This window comes from Musa acuminata, chromosome BXJ2-2 (assembly GCF_036884655.1).
Source record: "Musa acuminata AAA Group cultivar baxijiao chromosome BXJ2-2, Cavendish_Baxijiao_AAA, whole genome shotgun sequence".
In the NCBI taxonomy this organism is placed as follows: Eukaryota; Viridiplantae; Streptophyta; class Magnoliopsida; order Zingiberales; family Musaceae; genus Musa; species Musa acuminata.
The window spans coordinates 1084698-1102892 of NC_088339.1; the positions used below are offsets into that span (position 1 = coordinate 1084698).

The window sequence follows — 18195 nt, forward strand, 5'->3', positions numbered from 1 at the left end:
AGTACACCGACTTTGCTCTATTTTTGAGATGGAACTTTCTCGATTTAAGGCAAAATATGACCTCGTTCGATTTAAGGGCGTGGGGGCATAAATAAATAAAAAGTTGGGGGGAGGGGAGGAGGGGGGAGCGGAGGGAATAATTCACCTCATTAATTCCCGAATCAAATGAATCTTAGATTTATTTCCACATGATCTCAATGAGGTTGAACCATAGGCTAAGAACATTGCTGATGTAGAAAAACACCAAAAAAAAAAAAACATAAAAAACAGAGGGAGAGGGAGAGAGAGAGAGAGAGAGACGTCGAGGCCAGAAAATAATTTACACTAGTAATGTGCATGTCCAACATGATACTACTACTACATTCTATGCACAAAGGAGCTAGAAGAAAACTGCTCCTGCTAACACAAGGTCAAAAAATATAGGCAAGTCAAAGGTTACACAATCTAGCTTTGGGAGCTCAAAGAAAACATCTATCATCCTTTGATGAAATCATCTCTGGGGCGAGCCCGGCACGTATGGCTGAAAGAGGGTGACACTGGGGTTTAAGTCATACTGCAATATATCTGCAGCTCGTTCAAATTCCTCCCTCAGGATTTTGATGCTGTACTTATCAACCACACGACCAAGGTCATGCGAGATATCAAATGGGTCCTCGATGCATATCAGATGACGATCGTTTCCGATTCGCCGTGTCCAGTCCTTTGCTCGCTTGCTGAAAGTTAAATCTTACGATTATTCTTTTTTCATAAAAGAAATATTAAACCAGCTACTGCATTGGAAGATTCCTTGAGAAAGCAACAGTTGATAGCTTTAAAGAAAAGCAGGAACTGAGAATTTGATGAATGGAAAAAAAAAAACATATAAATGAACATTCAATCAACAATATAAACATAATTCTGAGCATACTGCTATAGTAACTTGTTAAAAGATGACAAAAGGGAGACTGAAATATTGCTGCATCATAAAGCCGGAAGGGATTAAATGAAATGGTATTTGTTTATGGATTTAGCAAATGAAATGCAAAGAAATCATCATTAGTACTGATGATCCATGTTAAAGTTGTATTTTAACTTAATTCAGGTGTCAAACTATACCGATTAATCACATCCCAAGAAAAAACAAGGTTCATGCAAATATTTAGTGAGGTACATGTCGCTGTTACCCAAAACATTCTTCAAATGTTCTCTTGCTTAACTATTTGTCAAATCCTTAATTGTGGGGGAAGCATCTCCGGTCAGCTCTAGATGACATCAGTGGGCACCTTTACAATCACAAGCTTTCAGAATCTTCCGTCAATTCTATTCAACAATAAGAGGTGCATTGCAATCCGAACGCAGATGCACTCGGGTTATGGACTAGTATCTAATGAGCTTAAGAATGGTTGTGGATCATGGATGACATGGGCAAATGATAGAAAGACTGAGTTTAGAACGGAGGAGCAAAATAATTCAGAGAATAAATAAGTAAAATCTAAATACACACCCAAATAATTAAAGCAGACAGAAACTACAACCCAATAAATTTTCTGACTGCTATCCTCTGCTAATTGTTAACAAAAAAAAGTGCCGAAATCTGCCAGATCTTTGGAACACTGGATGGGAATCTGTATATAGCTGTTTCTATTCTCTTACAAAGATGTGACATGCAACATTAATATTTCTTTTTTTGGCTTTATTGCATTCACATAACATGGATCCTTTTAGGATGTCCAAATATATAGAAACCAACCCTTGGGAAAGCTAGTCTTCAGTAATTAGTCACGACATATGAGTAAGATCTCGTCATCCAAGAAAAAGATCATTGCATGGGCTTAAAAGTGAACAAGCCAAACATATTTTACATGATGTTAATTAATTTCTTGTCCTGAAAATGGAAAGGCATATCCAGTTAAATTCATTAAAGAAAATAAAATAAAATAAATACAGAAAACCTGTGTTTCAAGATCAAACATGAAAAGTATGAAGATGCAAGCTGGAAGATGGAATCTTGCTTTGAAATGAAACTATGAAAATATTGAGTTCATAATTTGATGACAAAATATATTAGTATATATAGCAGAAAAAGTATAATGCATTCATATTAGATATTGCATCCTCTTTATCTTAAACTACTGATTTATTTTTGAAGAGATAAGATATTACCTAATTATGGTCCCTGTGCGAATAGATATAACATCGTCTGTGTAATCATGGTGATATGCCCAGTAATGGAAGAATCCCCAGAGCAATCGTGCAATACTTTCCTTATTCCTAGCACCAAAAGCATGCAGTTTTTCCACTCGATCAAAGTAAGTGCACTTTGTATTTTCTACTGTAACAGTGTATGTAGCATCCATTGCCTGTATGTAGCATCCATTGCAAAAGAATCAAACTTTCTATATTCTTAAAACAGATATTATACCAAGATTTTAATAGAAAACCATTTCATGGATAAGCAAACTAACAATGTCATGATATTTGATATGACAATACTTTGGAATGTGCATAATCATATAAAAGGTTTTAAATATTGATCAGACCATCACATATTGACCTAATCATTACTTACTGATCCAATTAAGGATGATTTGGTACCAGTGGTTTTCTATAATTATAACCAATGGTGTGGCCAGTGTAACAATACCACATCAATCCAACAAGGTGTCGCAAACCAAGATTTTAAGACATGATCATATCAATGATTGAATTATTGATTCTCAAAATGTTTTCGTCTTTGACTTGTCAAGAAATCACCTTTCTGTTCATTCTTATAAGAGTCACACCCCCTTCATGTGTGTGTGTGTGTGTATACATGAAGGGAGAGAGGGAAGGAGGGAGGGAGAGAGAGAGAGACTTGAACATGGGTCGATTAATATTAGCCAATTCATGGACTGAATTGTGCTAGGATTAAGAAAGCTAAGCTACAACTATCAGTAGGGGTGTATTATGGTTGACCATGGAACATTTTCGCAATGGTTTCAGCCTCATCCATGAAACATTTTCTAGCTAGAATTAGCATCTGTAACTTGTCTATAATCTCAGTACATAACAAACTTCATTATTAGCTATTATGACTGCTGGCTACTGGACTTTGTTATGTTAGCTACTTGGAAACGACCTTTTTAAAGAATCTGAAAGTTTATGAACGAAAATAGAGGTGGTTAACAGTCCAGATGATAACATGGATTGGCAAAAGTTATACAAGCTAATTGACATAATTCAACCAACTAATGTCATATTAGAAAATGGAAAGATAAATCTGCATCCATTTTAGGAAAAAAAGAATTTTAATTTTTGTCTCCTTATAAATATTAGATATTTGATCTGAAGTTACCGAAAAAGTGAAACCTTCTAGAACTGAAGAACTATCATAAATACCCTTTGAGGTTATGTATGATATATAACTCTTGCATTAACATATGACAAATCTGAATCTTAAAAAACAAATCTCCTGCATATATCATCCTAACCCACGGAGAAAACCAAAAGCCTGCATACCTGTAAACAAGGAAGAATTGCAGGTCTTCGTAATTGTAGAAAGTGAATGCACATCAGCACATAGCTGGAAAGAAAACAAAGTTCATAATCAACATCAGTACAAGGCCAGTGCAAGCAAAGAAAAAGGACATTTGACCATGTATGAGTGATGGCGCAACTCACGCATAACTAGAAAGAGTCCCTTGATATGTTTCATTGACTCGTCGTGACCTGGCCCAATGTTTCACAATGAAAGCCAACTGACGTAGTCTTTCATCAATTTGTGCATAATCCTTAAGAAGCTTTGTGTTAACAACTGCTAAAAGATTGTTCACACATATGTCACAAGAAAGTCCAGTATCTGGATCCATCAGCTTCACTATGGGGACTCTAGCACGAGTTAGTGCCTGCATCAATGAGAAACTTCAAAAGAGTTAGTATGGAATGTTCCAAACAAAATAGAACAAAAATGATCTCATCTCAGCTATCTCTAGACCATGGTCACATGTTTCCTGTCTTTTTTTATGTTCTTAACTTCTCATGTCAACTCTTTGAAAAATTATCAAGTGGGGGGCCAATACTTACCAGAGGAGAAAACCCCCAAAGTAAAAACCCAGCATACAGAATGGAAAAATCAACTATAGAAGAAAATACCATATCTGTTCAACCTATGAATGAGAGTATTTAAGTCGTGCTAATGGTACTAAAAAAAATTGTGAAGAAGAAGAGATTATTGCCTACCCATCATGATCCCATTTTAAGAAAATGGTTAAGATATCAATCCCTTTATGCAACTTTTCAGTGGCATCATGTCATATCCTGTATGGAAAATAAATATATCTGCAAAGATTAAAGGACCAATGATATTTTTGGTGTATTGGCCAAAAAATCACAAGCCAGCCTACCACCAAGACTTGAACCTGAGTCTCTGCACAAGGTGAGCTGAGTTATCTAATAGGACGAACCAGCTCTTTTGACCAGGGATTGTCAAATCCAATCCAACAGATGATATAGATTCTAAAACCTGCCTCTTCTTTGCTTTAGGGTTCTCTTACTAATAATTTTGCAGTTGCGTTTAGACTTGGCAAGGAAAGATGAAGACAAGAAATGCTTCATTTATGTTTGCGCTTTTTCTAACGGTGGATGCCAACAACACATGCCATCTATTTGTCAAAATTGGGATGCAAGAGGCAATTTAATCCTTCAACCACAGAATAATAAATGTATCTTCTGCTTTTATAGTCTACATCGTTGCTTCCTCCTTTGCAGGCTTCCATTTTGCATAAAATAAGAACTTCATAAAAGAGAGTGCAAAGGAGAAAGCCCTCTAATAATATGTTTGTGTTAAAGATTTGATCAATAATAAGATAATATTCTATATTTAAATGAACAAGACAATCTTCTGTTTTCTTCTTTATTTTTCAATAGGCATAGGAGGTGTGAGAAGAGAACTGGTGGTAGTGTGATGGTTATGTTTATGAAAAGATACATATACAACCAAACATAATCTGGGTAAAGCCTTATCTTTGATACATATACAAACTGATAGGCTCAACATGTACTTTTTGATAACTATGTTGTTGAACAAAAAACACAACATTAGTTGTAAAATGCAATTTTCTAAAAGATTCATCAGATGAAAAAATTATAGAAGAAATTAATATCCGATCAAGAATTTAAAACTATTTATCATAATCCAAAAATAGGCCTATATTACTGAATAATACCACTCAGTGCATTTAAAAATTATATGAGATTTTATGCAGGTTACCTGGACATTTTGCAGGTTACCAGACTGTAAAATATCTGCCAACTTCAACAAGATATCGGATTTGCTCAAGTCATGATCATCAATAGCAAGACAGACATCAATGTCACTTTTTGAGACCCCAAAAGAGTTGGCACATGATCCATAAAGGTGCAGCTTGGCATTTGGCCATTCTTTAGTCACCAAATTCTGTAGTGACAGTATTAGTTCCTTCTGCTTAGCTTTTTCTTCCTCTGCAGGTACTAGGGACTTAAAAATTGTAATAAAGCTGGAATTCAATGCCTCTATGTCATGGTGGCATTGGATTGCCCTTCTTTGAATCCTCATGCGTTGAGTTGATACATGATGCCCTCTGAAAGAGTCTGACCTGAAGTCCTGAACAAAAAAAATAGAAATACCACATAAACACTCAAAATAAAGTAAGAAATAAAAAAGAATGGTATAACCTTTGTCACAGTTAGGCCCAACTGGGAAACAAAATTTCACACAACCATGTAGGGGTTTCTGTCAGCTTAAAAACTTCAATGAGTTGTCCATATAATAACTATAGCTTTTCAATAAGAATTTTGTAAGTATAACACAGCAGTTTAAATAGGTGCATGGGTGCTCGGGGAAGGCGAGCCGAGGCCCGAGCGCCTCAAGGGTGAACCAGGCGGCACGCTTCAATGAGGTGCCTCCTGGGCGCTCGCCTGAACACAAGCGCTGAGTGCCTCGAGCGAGCACCCGATTCGAATGAAGCAACCGCACCAGACTTTTTAAGTCTAGTTTGATTCAACAATGGCTAGTTGGTTCAATCGAACCAACTAGCCACTTTCTTACCCGCAAAAGCCACCCCTGTGCAACCCCGAGCCATCAACCGTAGCGCAGCTTCTACCTCCGCCACCAATGCTTTCTGCTGCTGCCTTCACTATAGACATAGCGGATCGAGGCTTCCTATGTCATCGACGGCCTAGCTTTCATCCGCAACTTCCTCCCGCCGCCGTTGCTTCTGTGTGCAATTCCTTCCACCATTAAGAGAGAGGGCTGCAGCTTCTTCCGCCACCGACGTACACCTCAAAGCTTCCTTCGACCACGACGTCGCCATTCGTAGCTTCCGCCGTTGCCATTGTTGTCGTCTGCAGCTTCCTCCATAGCCGCGGTTGTCATATGCAACTTCCTCTACCGCTGCTGTCTGCAGCTTCATCTATCGCTATCATCCAAAACTTTCTCCATCACCACTGCCCTCTCCTTCCCCACTTTCCATCGTCGGTGACACTTTTCTCCCCCTCTAACTACTATTAACAGTAGATTGTTAACTATTGTACAAAACAATCTCTATTTAGATTGATAACATACTATTTAGATTTTAACACTGCTAATCTCTACTTAATTAAAATTATTATTAGGGTTTTAGGATTAATGAAAAGTAAACAAAGCAATTCAGAAGATTCTTCAAAAAATTCAAGAAAGAATCCTGCATAGAAATACTTGCATCTTTTGTGATAAAACTAATAGAGGTGGTATTTTTCGTGCAAAGTAGCATCTAATAGGAAATTTCAAGAATGCATCAGCTTGTAAGAAGTATCCACCTGATGTAAAAGAAGAGCTGCTAGCTTATATGACTGAAAAAAAGAGATAAAAAAATGAATCTTATGAGATTTTACTAAAGGATAATGTTGAATATATTTGAGATGATGAAGAAGAAGATTATTCTGCAAGTGTCAATCCAAGTGGAAAAAGAGTATATGACAGAAAAAAAAAGAAATCATGATTGTTAAGAAGGGTGAAAAGGGACCAATGGACATATATGTATCAAGGATCACAGAAGCAACAAGGGCAAGCATGAGTAAAATTAATACAAACAAATATAAATGATGCTTATGATAAGGAAGTAAGGAGAAGAATAATTCAGCATATTGCTCGCTTCTTCTATCTGGAGGACCTTCCCCTTAGTACTTGTCGCTTCGATAGTTTTAAAGAGATGATTAAAGCTATTAGAAGATATGATGGAAGATTATACAAACGAGTTCTATTATTTAAAAAAGAGTTGGATTATACAAACGACTTATTAAAGGGCTACAAAGAATCATGGGTAAAGGATGATTGCTCTATTATATCAAATGCTTGAATCAACAGGAGACATAGGAGTATAATTAATTTTATGGCAACCTGTTCTTTAAGAACTATATTTGTGAAGTCAATAGATACATAATCTTTTGTGAAATCTAGAGAAAAGATATGTGATTTACTTAACAAGTTTATGGAAGAAATTGGTGAACAAAATGTCGTTTAAGTTATAACCGATAATAGAAACAACTATGTGTTAGCCGGTAAGATTTATCTTTTGAATTTTCTAATCTTTTAATTACTATATCTCCATTTAAATGGAAGAACTATGTGACTCCTAAGTCTTATCAATTTTCTTATTCTTTGTCTTAGGTAAATTACTTGAAGTAAAAAAGCAACACTTATATTTGACTCCATGTGCGACACATTACATTGATTAAATATTGGAGGATATTGGAAAGATTCCTGAAATCAAGAAAACTTTAGAAAGGACAATTTTTATCGTTGAATTTCTCTATAATCATACTGAGGCTTTTAATATGATGAGAGAATTCACAAGCAATAGGGAATTAGTAAGATATTGTGTCACCCAATTTGCTACTTCTTGATATTATAAAGTGTGCATCATAAAAAACATAGCCTGAGAAACATGTTTACCTCAAAGAAATGGGTGACAAGCAAATGGGTAAAGAAGTGAAAGGCAAGAGGGTCAATGATATCATCTTAATGTCGTCATTTTGGAAATTATAGTTTATATATTAAAGGTAATGGGGCTATGAATAAAACAAAGGAGACGATTCAAAAATTATTTGATTGAAATGAAGAAAAGTATAAAAAAATATTTGTAATCATTGACGAAAGATGTAATTGTCAACTTCGTCGTCCATTACATGCAGCAGAATATAATTGGAACCCAGAATTCTTTTATAAGAAGACTACCGTTGGGTTTGATGCAGAAGTTGTAAATGAGTTATATCAGTGCAATGCAAGATTGATTCCAAGCCTTGAGGTGCAAGATAAAATTATACGTAAATTATCTTTATATACAAATGCCGACGGTTTTTTTGGAATTCCAATGACAGTTCGATCTAGGACAACTACATCCCTAGGTATTAATAAATTAATATAATTAATATCATGTATAATATGTTATTGCTAATAATAAACTAAATTTTACAGCTGAATGATGGAGTCTATTTGGAAATTCCACCTTGAACTTGCAACAATTAGCTATCAAAATTCTTAGTTTGACATGTAGTACTACGGGTTATGAGCGAAATTGGAGTGTCTTTGAGCATATAAGAATCACAAAATATTTTTGTTTCAATTAATCTATTCTTTTTTAGATAGATATATTAATATATTTTCGAATTGTATGACATGACAGATTCACTCACACAAAGAGACTAAATTAGTTAGAGCATAAATGATTATATGATTTTGTTTATATAAAATATAATCAAGCAATAAAGACTCGTCATGCTTTACGAAATAACATTGATCCAATCTCATTATAAGACATTGATGATTTAAATGAATGATTAGTGGAAGAAATGAGTGCAAACTTGCAAGATACTAAAGATGAACTTGTATTTGAAGATGACAGCTTGACATAGAAAGATGCGGCAAAAGCCTCAGGTGTTGGAGAATTACAAACTTGTATAAGATAGATGACGAAGGGAAAAATGAATGTAAAAGCTTTAAGCTTATCTCCTGCCATTATCAAACAGGAGAAAATATATTTTTATGAAAATAGATGAGATGAACAGAAAGATGATGATATATTTGAGAGTGACGATGTTGATTATGACGATGATTGAATTTGATGCAAAACTTTATTGTTTTGAGTCTTTTAACATTTTTGTTATTAGAAGATGGGTAATGTGACTTCATACTTTAGATCTTTTTAATTTAATATCATATTTTAATTTATATAATCATATTTATCAATTATATTATATATTTTTTATATTTTAATATTTCAAAGCAGCTTGCTTCATGCATTTTGGGACCTTGGCACCTAGCGATTTTTAAATCACTAGTATAACATCACCAAGTTCATTTGGTAGAAGTTCCAGATAAAATCACTTAATATGAGTTTATTTTTTAAAAAGAACATCAAGGAACCCATGTTGCATTAGCATCTTTACTCCCTTAGAAGCTAAAATTTTAAGTAAGACATACTAACAAGCAACATAAGAAAAGGTTCAATGTAGAATTTAGCAAAAACCTAGTAAATGGCAATGTAAGTATGTATCCATTACAAGTGGATCTAGGAAGGTCCACTTGCTAGAGTATGAAATGTAGAATACTAAAGAAGACTAAAGTGGTATGTTAGAGAACAGCTCAAGTTCAATGTAATCTATAAATGTCCTTAAATTTTATTCGGCTTATTAGATAACTCAATTAAAACTTCCCATAGATGGGACACTTATTTTGCAATGTAACTATATGAAATTTAATTGTTTTGAGTTCTTAACGTTTTTTTTTCATCTAGAGTAAGCATCAAATATATTGCACCAGTAGCAACAAAACTAACAATGAATTTGTCTTAAAGGAATTGTTTCTGTTATAGAAAATGTAGTCCATCTTGATCTTTTAGTTCTTGATTTCAAAAAATGAACAATCTCAATACAAAACAATTGTCCAGAATAGAATATGCAAAACTACGACAAGTACACTTGATTTTCAAGCATTGCTAGTGGGATTAGCTCAAATCGATCAATTCGTGTTGATATTGGTTTACCAATGCTATGAAAAGTGTTTTACGTATTATTATTATTATTCAAAAAATGTACAAATAAAATTTTCACCACCTTGATTAGTTCCTTAAACTTGTGATCTTGTTTACTTCTATATGATTTCTCTAATTTTTTTATAATTACCACTAGGAACTTCGGACCTTTATGTAACTTTTAGGTCCAACAGTTGCTCAAAGATAGTGAAAACCAAATTTCTAGTGGTTGACATCTCCTCAACTTACAATGCCATTATCAACTACCTCACACTCAACTATATATGAGTCGTTGTGCCAACCTACCATATAACCCTGATTCCCAACAAGCTCAAGAATTGGTGAACTAAAAGAGTGATTCGAGAGAGTCAAGCCAATGTTACCTGATGTCGATCACCCTACCCAAAAAGGTAGCGCTGTCTGTCCAACATATAATCCAATCTAATTCAGAACCAAGCTTACCACCTGCAAATTTATTGCATTGGGCCTATTATCGAATAATACTGGGTGGTAAGCTTACCACACAATACAGATACTTATTGCACCTTTATTTTCTTCTTTCACTTCTCCTCTTCCATCATCAATTCTTCTCCATCTGCTACTCGTCCAAGTTGCTACATTGCTACCTCCTCCCTATTGCCATTGATTGCTCCACCTCCTCTACTTGCTCTCTTTCTCTCTCTACATTACATTACACACTACCAATTGGACCAAGATTTTAATCCATAATTGATCACACCAGTGATTTAAAAAGGCGCTCGAGCGAGGTAAGGCGAGGCCTGAGCACCTCGTTTAATGGTCAGGCGATGCGCTTCAAAGAGGCGCTCGCCCGAGCCCAAGTGCCGAGCACTTCAGGGCAAGTGCTTGGTTTAAACTAGGTGACCAACCGCAGCAGCGACAACGAAGAGAGGCAACGAGCGCCCAATTAGTTGGTTTGATTGAACCAACTAATGCATGCATATTAGCCTTCCCCCCCTCGCAACTTCCCCTAACCCTACACCCGATTCCGCTGCCTCTCTCTACTATCGTTGCCTCTCTCTGCTACCACTGCCTCTCTCTGCCACTGCTGCTACTGCCGCTGCCGTTGTCGCTGTTATTGCCGCTACTCTCCGCTGCCGCTACCTCTCTTCGTTGTTGTTGTCGTTGCTCTCCGCTGTCGCCCACTACCACTGTCGCTACTCTCCACTACCGCCCACTGCTGTTGCTCTCTACTACCGCTACTCTAAAACAGTAGCCTCTTGTTCGCGACTCAGGTCTCACCATGACTCAGCTTCTCACCTCGATCTCCTTCTCACACACTACTATTCTCTACTGCTATTAACAAATAAAGAATATTTTAAACTATTAAAATATATATTTTTAATATTTTTATAATAATAAAATATATTTATTATATTTTAATATTTTAGAGCGCCTTGCTTTGTTCGGGCGAGCGCCTAGCGCCTCGGGCGTTTTGGGACCTTGGCCTTTTAAGCGCCTAGCGTTTTTTAAATCACTAGATCACACTCATATGCCATGCTTCAAGCACAATGATTCTGATGACAAGAATTATAGTGAATAATGGTGGAACATACAACAATAATTTCATGGCATCTGATGATGGTGATGTTGGAAAATTGAAAAGATCAAACTAGCTATGGGTATTGGATCTAGGAACAAATCTCTATTTGTAAAATAAACTGCATAAATCTTGGTCGAGGAGTAACCTTCATGCAACTATCAGAGACCAAATAACAGAGAATTAAAAAAACAAGATCCATCACAAGGGCATGGAATAAGAAAGTGTCTTAAGGAAAATATGGATGACAACTCAAAGAAAGTACTAGTAGAAATGTTTTCACATCTTTAGCTTCCCATCAAGAATGATATTGAACCTAAAGATGATATAAAATCTGGCCATGATCCCTATATTGATATGATCATAGCCAAGTCCATGCACTTATATCATCATACCACATTATGCTTCCACATGTCAAATCTCCAGAACAAAATCTAATATTGGAAAGCACATGGAGATTTATCATCTTATCCATATTGACCTTGTAAACAAGGTTGTTACCAATCATAGCAGCAAATATATGTTCCCATACTAGAGCTTAAACTTATTGTTCTAGTCTCTGTCCACCGCAATCACGTGCAACACAGACTACATGAGAGAATGTCCAAAAGGTGACACCCAATGGATGAGCTTCCACATATCAGTTTTACCTCTATGCCAAATCAAATCTCAATTTGTGGAGGACAAAACGAGTATAAGACTTCACTCACGCATTGCATCTGTAATATGGGATCTGGAATCAATAACGTGAAGATATGTTGATTACCTAGATGACCTCATTTACTATGCTTACTATCAATGGATATGTACTATGATATGATGATTATTCAAGCTTTTTATTATCTTGATATGGAAGCTGGAAAAGTTAATTTGATAAATTTAATGTATGAATCAAACAACATAATTTGCAAACATCCCAAGCAACAAATTCTAACAGAACTTCAATAATCTAAAATGCAAGAAGAAAATTATAAGCATTAGAAATTAGAAAGGCTGGAATCAGAAAATAGAATATATAAAATTAAATTAAATCTCCCACCACATTGTGAAGTGAAAGTGTACAACACAACATTTATCATGAAACAACTACCATGGCTACATTAAATACCTATAAAGCTTGAGTTGAACAATATTTAGTAATGACCATTGCATGACAAAAAGAGACGTTAATAAACCAGCATATTTGGAATTAAATTCAACAAGAATCACATACATCATATGAGTTAATAAACATTCAATGCAGATACACATATCGATTGCTAGGTTGACATCTATTCTAACACCAGAGCCTAAATTTTATTCAAATAATAAAATTTTTATTAACATAAAAGATTAACAAAATAAACATTTATTTTTCCTATTTTTACTCTAAATTCTTTCAGCATTTAATAACTCCGAGACAAATTAAAAAAATTCCTTGCACAAGGAATCACACCAAGTCAAAACTTATAAAGCTCAGGCTTTAGCTATAGACTCATCCTAAATTTTGCGTTTGAAGGGAGAAAAAGATAAAACAAATGTATTCCAATAATCAGTAGAACAATGTCTTATGGATCGGTTGTATATACATAGGAAGATGAAAGACTGAAGTAGGATGCAAGAAAAGAAAGAGTCTCAAATTACATGACACAAAACTAATATGAGAATCATAAAAATTTCAAACTTCTGATAATATTTTTCGTGAAATCTCTATCATAATTCATGATCACATTATATTAAAGTTAAAAGAAATGATAATTATCCTTTGCATTGATGGCTACTTAGAGAAAATCCAAGCAATACTTGAGGAAAGGGACTTCCATAAATTCCACATTTAATAACTTAACAGCCACAATTAATTGATTCCAATTTTAAATTACAATTAATTCTTAGACCAACTGCTTGTATGTCAAATCTCACATATAATAAATAATAGCCAGAGTAAACTGCTTCCAGTTTAGCAGTATGATTTACCTTAGCCCGAGAGCTGCTTGTATGTGTCACTATATTTTGGACTTCAGAATCAAGCCTCAACATTACTGAATTCTTCTCTGACTTGCATAACTCATCTTCTTCACCTGAAGATTTGCTTTTGGAGGAAAAATCAACAATTGCACCCTGGCCTTTGATCTCCAGCTTTTGCATGCTTACTTTGTTTTCTTCTTCAAGGACCTCATACTCTGAATCTTGATCAGATTCCTCAGTATCCTTATCTCCGACAAAACAAGAAGTCTTGCCATGTAAAGCAGAATCAAACATCCAACTCCTACGCTTATTTTCATCAGGAGAATTGTCATGTTTACCTAGAGAATCCCCAGACGCTCTTCTCGGCAGAGCATCTGTCATGGAAGAATGAGACGCATGGTCCTCTTCCTTCTGACTTCTGGCTACCATCCCCAGATTATGATTCCCATCCCTCCTCTCACGTTCACATCCCTGCTCTTGGCGTGTGTGATCCAGTGGCCTCCGCTGCCCTGCCTTCATCGTTGACCTCTGAAACACTGAATTCCTATCTCGCTCGCGATGGAACTGGTGGTTCCTCTGAGTAGACCAACTTGATTGCGTTTTCTGCTGAATCAATCTGCCATCACTACTCCAACTCCCTGATCTCCTATCAACCTCAACTGCACCGCCATCCTGCAACTTCTGGAACCCCGGTGGAGGTCTCGAAGAACTCCGATCTTCCCCACCCCGAGGGCCCAAAACCTTCCTGCCTGGCACCATCTGATCCACAAGAACCCTATCATTCAACGGGCGACCAAGATTTTGAACAAAATCGCTCCTTGGAGGAGACGCAGCAAAAAGATGGACGCCGCCAGCTGAAAACCCTAGTCTTTGGTGGTCGAGAGGAAAGAAGGGGTGCTTCTCTGAACCACCGGAGGGCACGACATCGCGGCCGACGAGAGGAACGAAGCCCGACGGGGGAAATAGACCCGGTGGAAGGCCTTGAGGCAAGGAGAAGGGAGGGGAGGGGAAGACGAGGGGCTCCGGGAAGTGCCCCGGCGGCGGAGGAGGAGAGCGGATGTCATGGGGAAAGAAAGGGTGGCTGGGACCGACGGCGGCGACGGCGGGGTCGATGTGGTGGCGGGGAAGGGAGAAGGGGGAGGCGGAAGGTGGGGCGGGTTGAGGAGGCTTTTGGAGGAGTTGGAGGAGGAAGGCGCCGTCCAAGGGGGTCGGAGGGGTGGGGTTACCTTGACGGCCGGTGGCAGCATCAGAGGAGGAGGAGGAGGAGGAGGCAGCACCGCTGCCGCGGCCGTCAGCCATCCGCTTTCGCCGCCTACGTCGGACGGGATGGAGAGATCAGAGTTGGTGATGAATTCGATGCGAAGTCGTTTTGTTGGGAAGAGGAAGAGAGTTTGTGTTTTGCTTTACTTTATATGTGCGCTTTCTTTTCTATGCCTTCTGATCATTGGAACCTTTAGACATATTTACCCCTATAATTATATGCATTTTTTTTCAATATGATAATATATATATATATATGTATATATATATATATATATATATATATATATATATGTATATATATGTATATGTATGTATGTATGTATATATATATATATATGTATATGTATGTATATATATATATATATGTATATATATATATACATACATATATACATATATATATATATATACATATATATATATATATACATATATATGTCCATCTAAAGATATTGAGTGTTATAATACCTGAAAAATTAAGTTTTCGAGTTACTTATTTACTGACGATTTTTAGAAAACACCTCAAATCTTTTTTGTATTTTACCGGATCAAATATACTTTTTTTATATTATTTATGGAGAGCCCAACTTTAATCGGTCGAATGATTACCAAAACTAATTATAATATTTTTAAATAGATTTATATTATTTTTATTATTAAATCAAAATGTTTATTACTTAATAAAATTACATCGTGATCAATTTATATCTGCTAAAATCTTCATCAATTTTTGTATCCTATATTATATAGATTTTAAGATTAGGATAATTTATAAAAAAATCCTTCTAATCATTTTTTATCAAAATTACATATATTTTTTTAATAAATTAAGTTACTTTAAACAAATCTAATGATTTTTTATAAAATCGAATCAGTCCATTTTCTATCAATGAATTGGTTCTAGTCCCTTTTTGAACGCAGAAACTAGAGGGTGAGATGAGAGACAAAAAAGCGACAATATCTAATTTTGACAATGAATAATCTTTATAATAAATGAGTTTTGTTTCAACCTAATATAAACTCAAATTAGCCTAAGGTTATGTTAATCAAGATCTTAACTCATTAATCATTTGACATATCTTCAAAACTTTCAACATTGATAATTCTTTCGTCATCCCTTCTCCAAATATCTAGCCCATCATCATATTTTTTAGTATATTATTCAATCTTTTATCATATTGATTTCGTCATGACATCCAATCTTTTGATACGATTTTCGATCCTTTTAGCACGTTTTAGGATTGTAAAGATAATAAGGGGGGGATAAATTAGTACTTTTGAAATAATATTTTAATTTAAAAATTTTGATCGATAAAACCCGTATTGAAAATGCGTTTAACTTAGAATGTAAGTAAAAGTAGCGAGCAACAAAATCAGTTAGTAATAGCAATGAAAATCATAAAGAGAAATACAACCCAAATTTATAATGGTTCGGTCATCTAGACCTACGTCCACTTCTGATTTTTCTTCCTTCGATGCCATCGGTTTTCACTACTGATCTTCTTTTAATGGATGAAGATCAACTACCCTTATTATAACTCTTTTTCCTTTTCACTAATAGAAAACTATTATACTCTTTTACAAAAAACCTTACGCCTCATTTAGAATAACTTCTAAACTTAAGAAGGAAGAGACTCAACATTTTTTAAGAGTTTACAACATTTTAAAATCATAAGCTTTTCATTGCTTCATCAAGCAAGCATGAGTAAGGCATGTATAGACCTCAAATGACTTCAAAAATAAAACTAAAAATTTAAATCATTGGGTTTTTGAGGTACTGGCGGTACTACCGCCTATGTTGGGTAGTACTATTACCTGACAACTTAGGCAATAGGCTATACTACTTGTTAAATCTTGAATTTTGATGATAAAATTAATTAATGAAATTATGATCTAATATGTGTTTGAGTGATGCAGGACTAACCTCGATCAACGAAAGATAATTTGATTAAAGTAAGAAGAATTAAACGTTGGGCCAGAGTAGAACATGTTAGAAGATTGGACGTCGGGTCGGAAGGACTTCGTGCTGAGTGTTAAATCTCGAATTTTGATGATGAAGTCAATTGTCATTTGTTTATCTAATCTATATATTGAGATAAGTGTGCAGGATTAACTACAATGACAGTAAGACATGCAGCAGGTATTGAGTCGGAGTCAAGACCAAGATCACGTTGGGAGTTCGAGAGTTCGTCGGAAGTCCGAACATTCATCGGAAATTCTGCGGGAACAATCTGAGAAGTCTAGGAGCTTGCCGGGAGTTCGCTGGAGCCTATATAAACCCCACCATTTCCTACACAAAAGGGAACCAAAAGCTTGCTTTAATTTTTAGTATTTGAGAGCTTAAAAGTGTTGTAAAAGCTAGAGTTCTTCTCCCTCTTTCTTTCTAAGTGTTGATCATTCAAGAGAGGAGTGAAAACTTGTAAGAGTTGTCTCCTAAGCCCATCAAAAGGAGAAAATCTGTAAAAGGGTGGTTGGCCTTCGCCTATTGAAGGAAGGCCTCTAGTGGACGTCAGTGACCTCGTCGGAGGAGGAAGCCAAAATTGGATGTAGGTCAAGATTGACTGAACCACTCTAAATCTCGGTTTGCATTTATTTTTTGCTCTTTATCTTAACTGCAAACTACCTTCATTGCTTTACATCAACTAAACTTCCGCTTGCTCTCAACTTAAAAGATCTTTCCGAAACGGTTTTCATCGAAATCATATTTCATCGTACGAAAGTTGTTTTAACCGATGAAAGTTTTCCGCTGTACTAATTCACCCCCCCTCTTAGTGCTCTTGATCCTAACAATGAGTTCAGGCATCGAGTCAAAGGATAAGACATTGCCCTAAAGAGATCGGAATTTGTGGGAGTTAACATGCCGATTGAGCAATACGCCGAAAGAGAGGACGATGTTGAATCTCGGATTTTGATGATGAAGTCAATTATCATTTGTTATCTAATCTATATGTTGAGATAAGTGTGCAAGATTAACTACGATGAAAGTAAGATATGTAGCAGGAGTTACGCTGGAATCAAGATAATGATCACGTTGGGAGTTGGAGAGTTCGACGGAAGTTCAGACAGTCGTCGGAGGTTCTGCGGGAACAAATCCGAGAAGTCCATGAGCTTGCCAAAGAAGCTCGTTGGAACTCGCCAAGTGGATCGTCGCAAGTCCAGGAGTTTGCCGGAAGTCCGTAGGAGCATCACCGAGGGTTTATCGGATGATCGACGGAAGTTCGCTGGAAGCTCGCCGGAAGAAGCGATTGACGCACCGGAGCAAGTTGCAGTAAATGTCTTAGGAAATATCGTAGTTAGCACAATGATTAAGTTGGAAATGGGAGGTGATCCCATTAACTTAATCTTGGGGCAATTGGGCCCCTGAAAAACCTAAATTGGGCCGAATGGATCAACCCATTCGGACCCTGATTTCTGCCAAGCGGTTGA

The 18195-nt window shown here is 36.1% G+C and overlaps 1 protein-coding gene across 1 annotated transcript; it reads right to left on the reverse strand.

Annotated features, from left to right (window-relative positions):
* Positions 1-301: 301 nt before the first annotated feature.
* LOC135605112 (UTP:RNA uridylyltransferase 1-like) lies at positions 302-14904 on the reverse strand. Its single transcript, XM_065094818.1, has 6 exons — positions 13516-14904; positions 5228-5599; positions 3640-3863; positions 3478-3541; positions 2143-2339; positions 302-713 (listed from the first exon to the last, which is right to left on the reverse strand). The coding sequence occupies exons 1-6, from the start codon at positions 14803-14805 to the stop codon at positions 491-493; spliced, it is 2370 nt and encodes a 789-aa protein (XP_064950890.1). The 5' UTR covers positions 14806-14904; the 3' UTR covers positions 302-490.
* Between the last annotated feature and the right edge of the window lie 3291 nt (positions 14905-18195).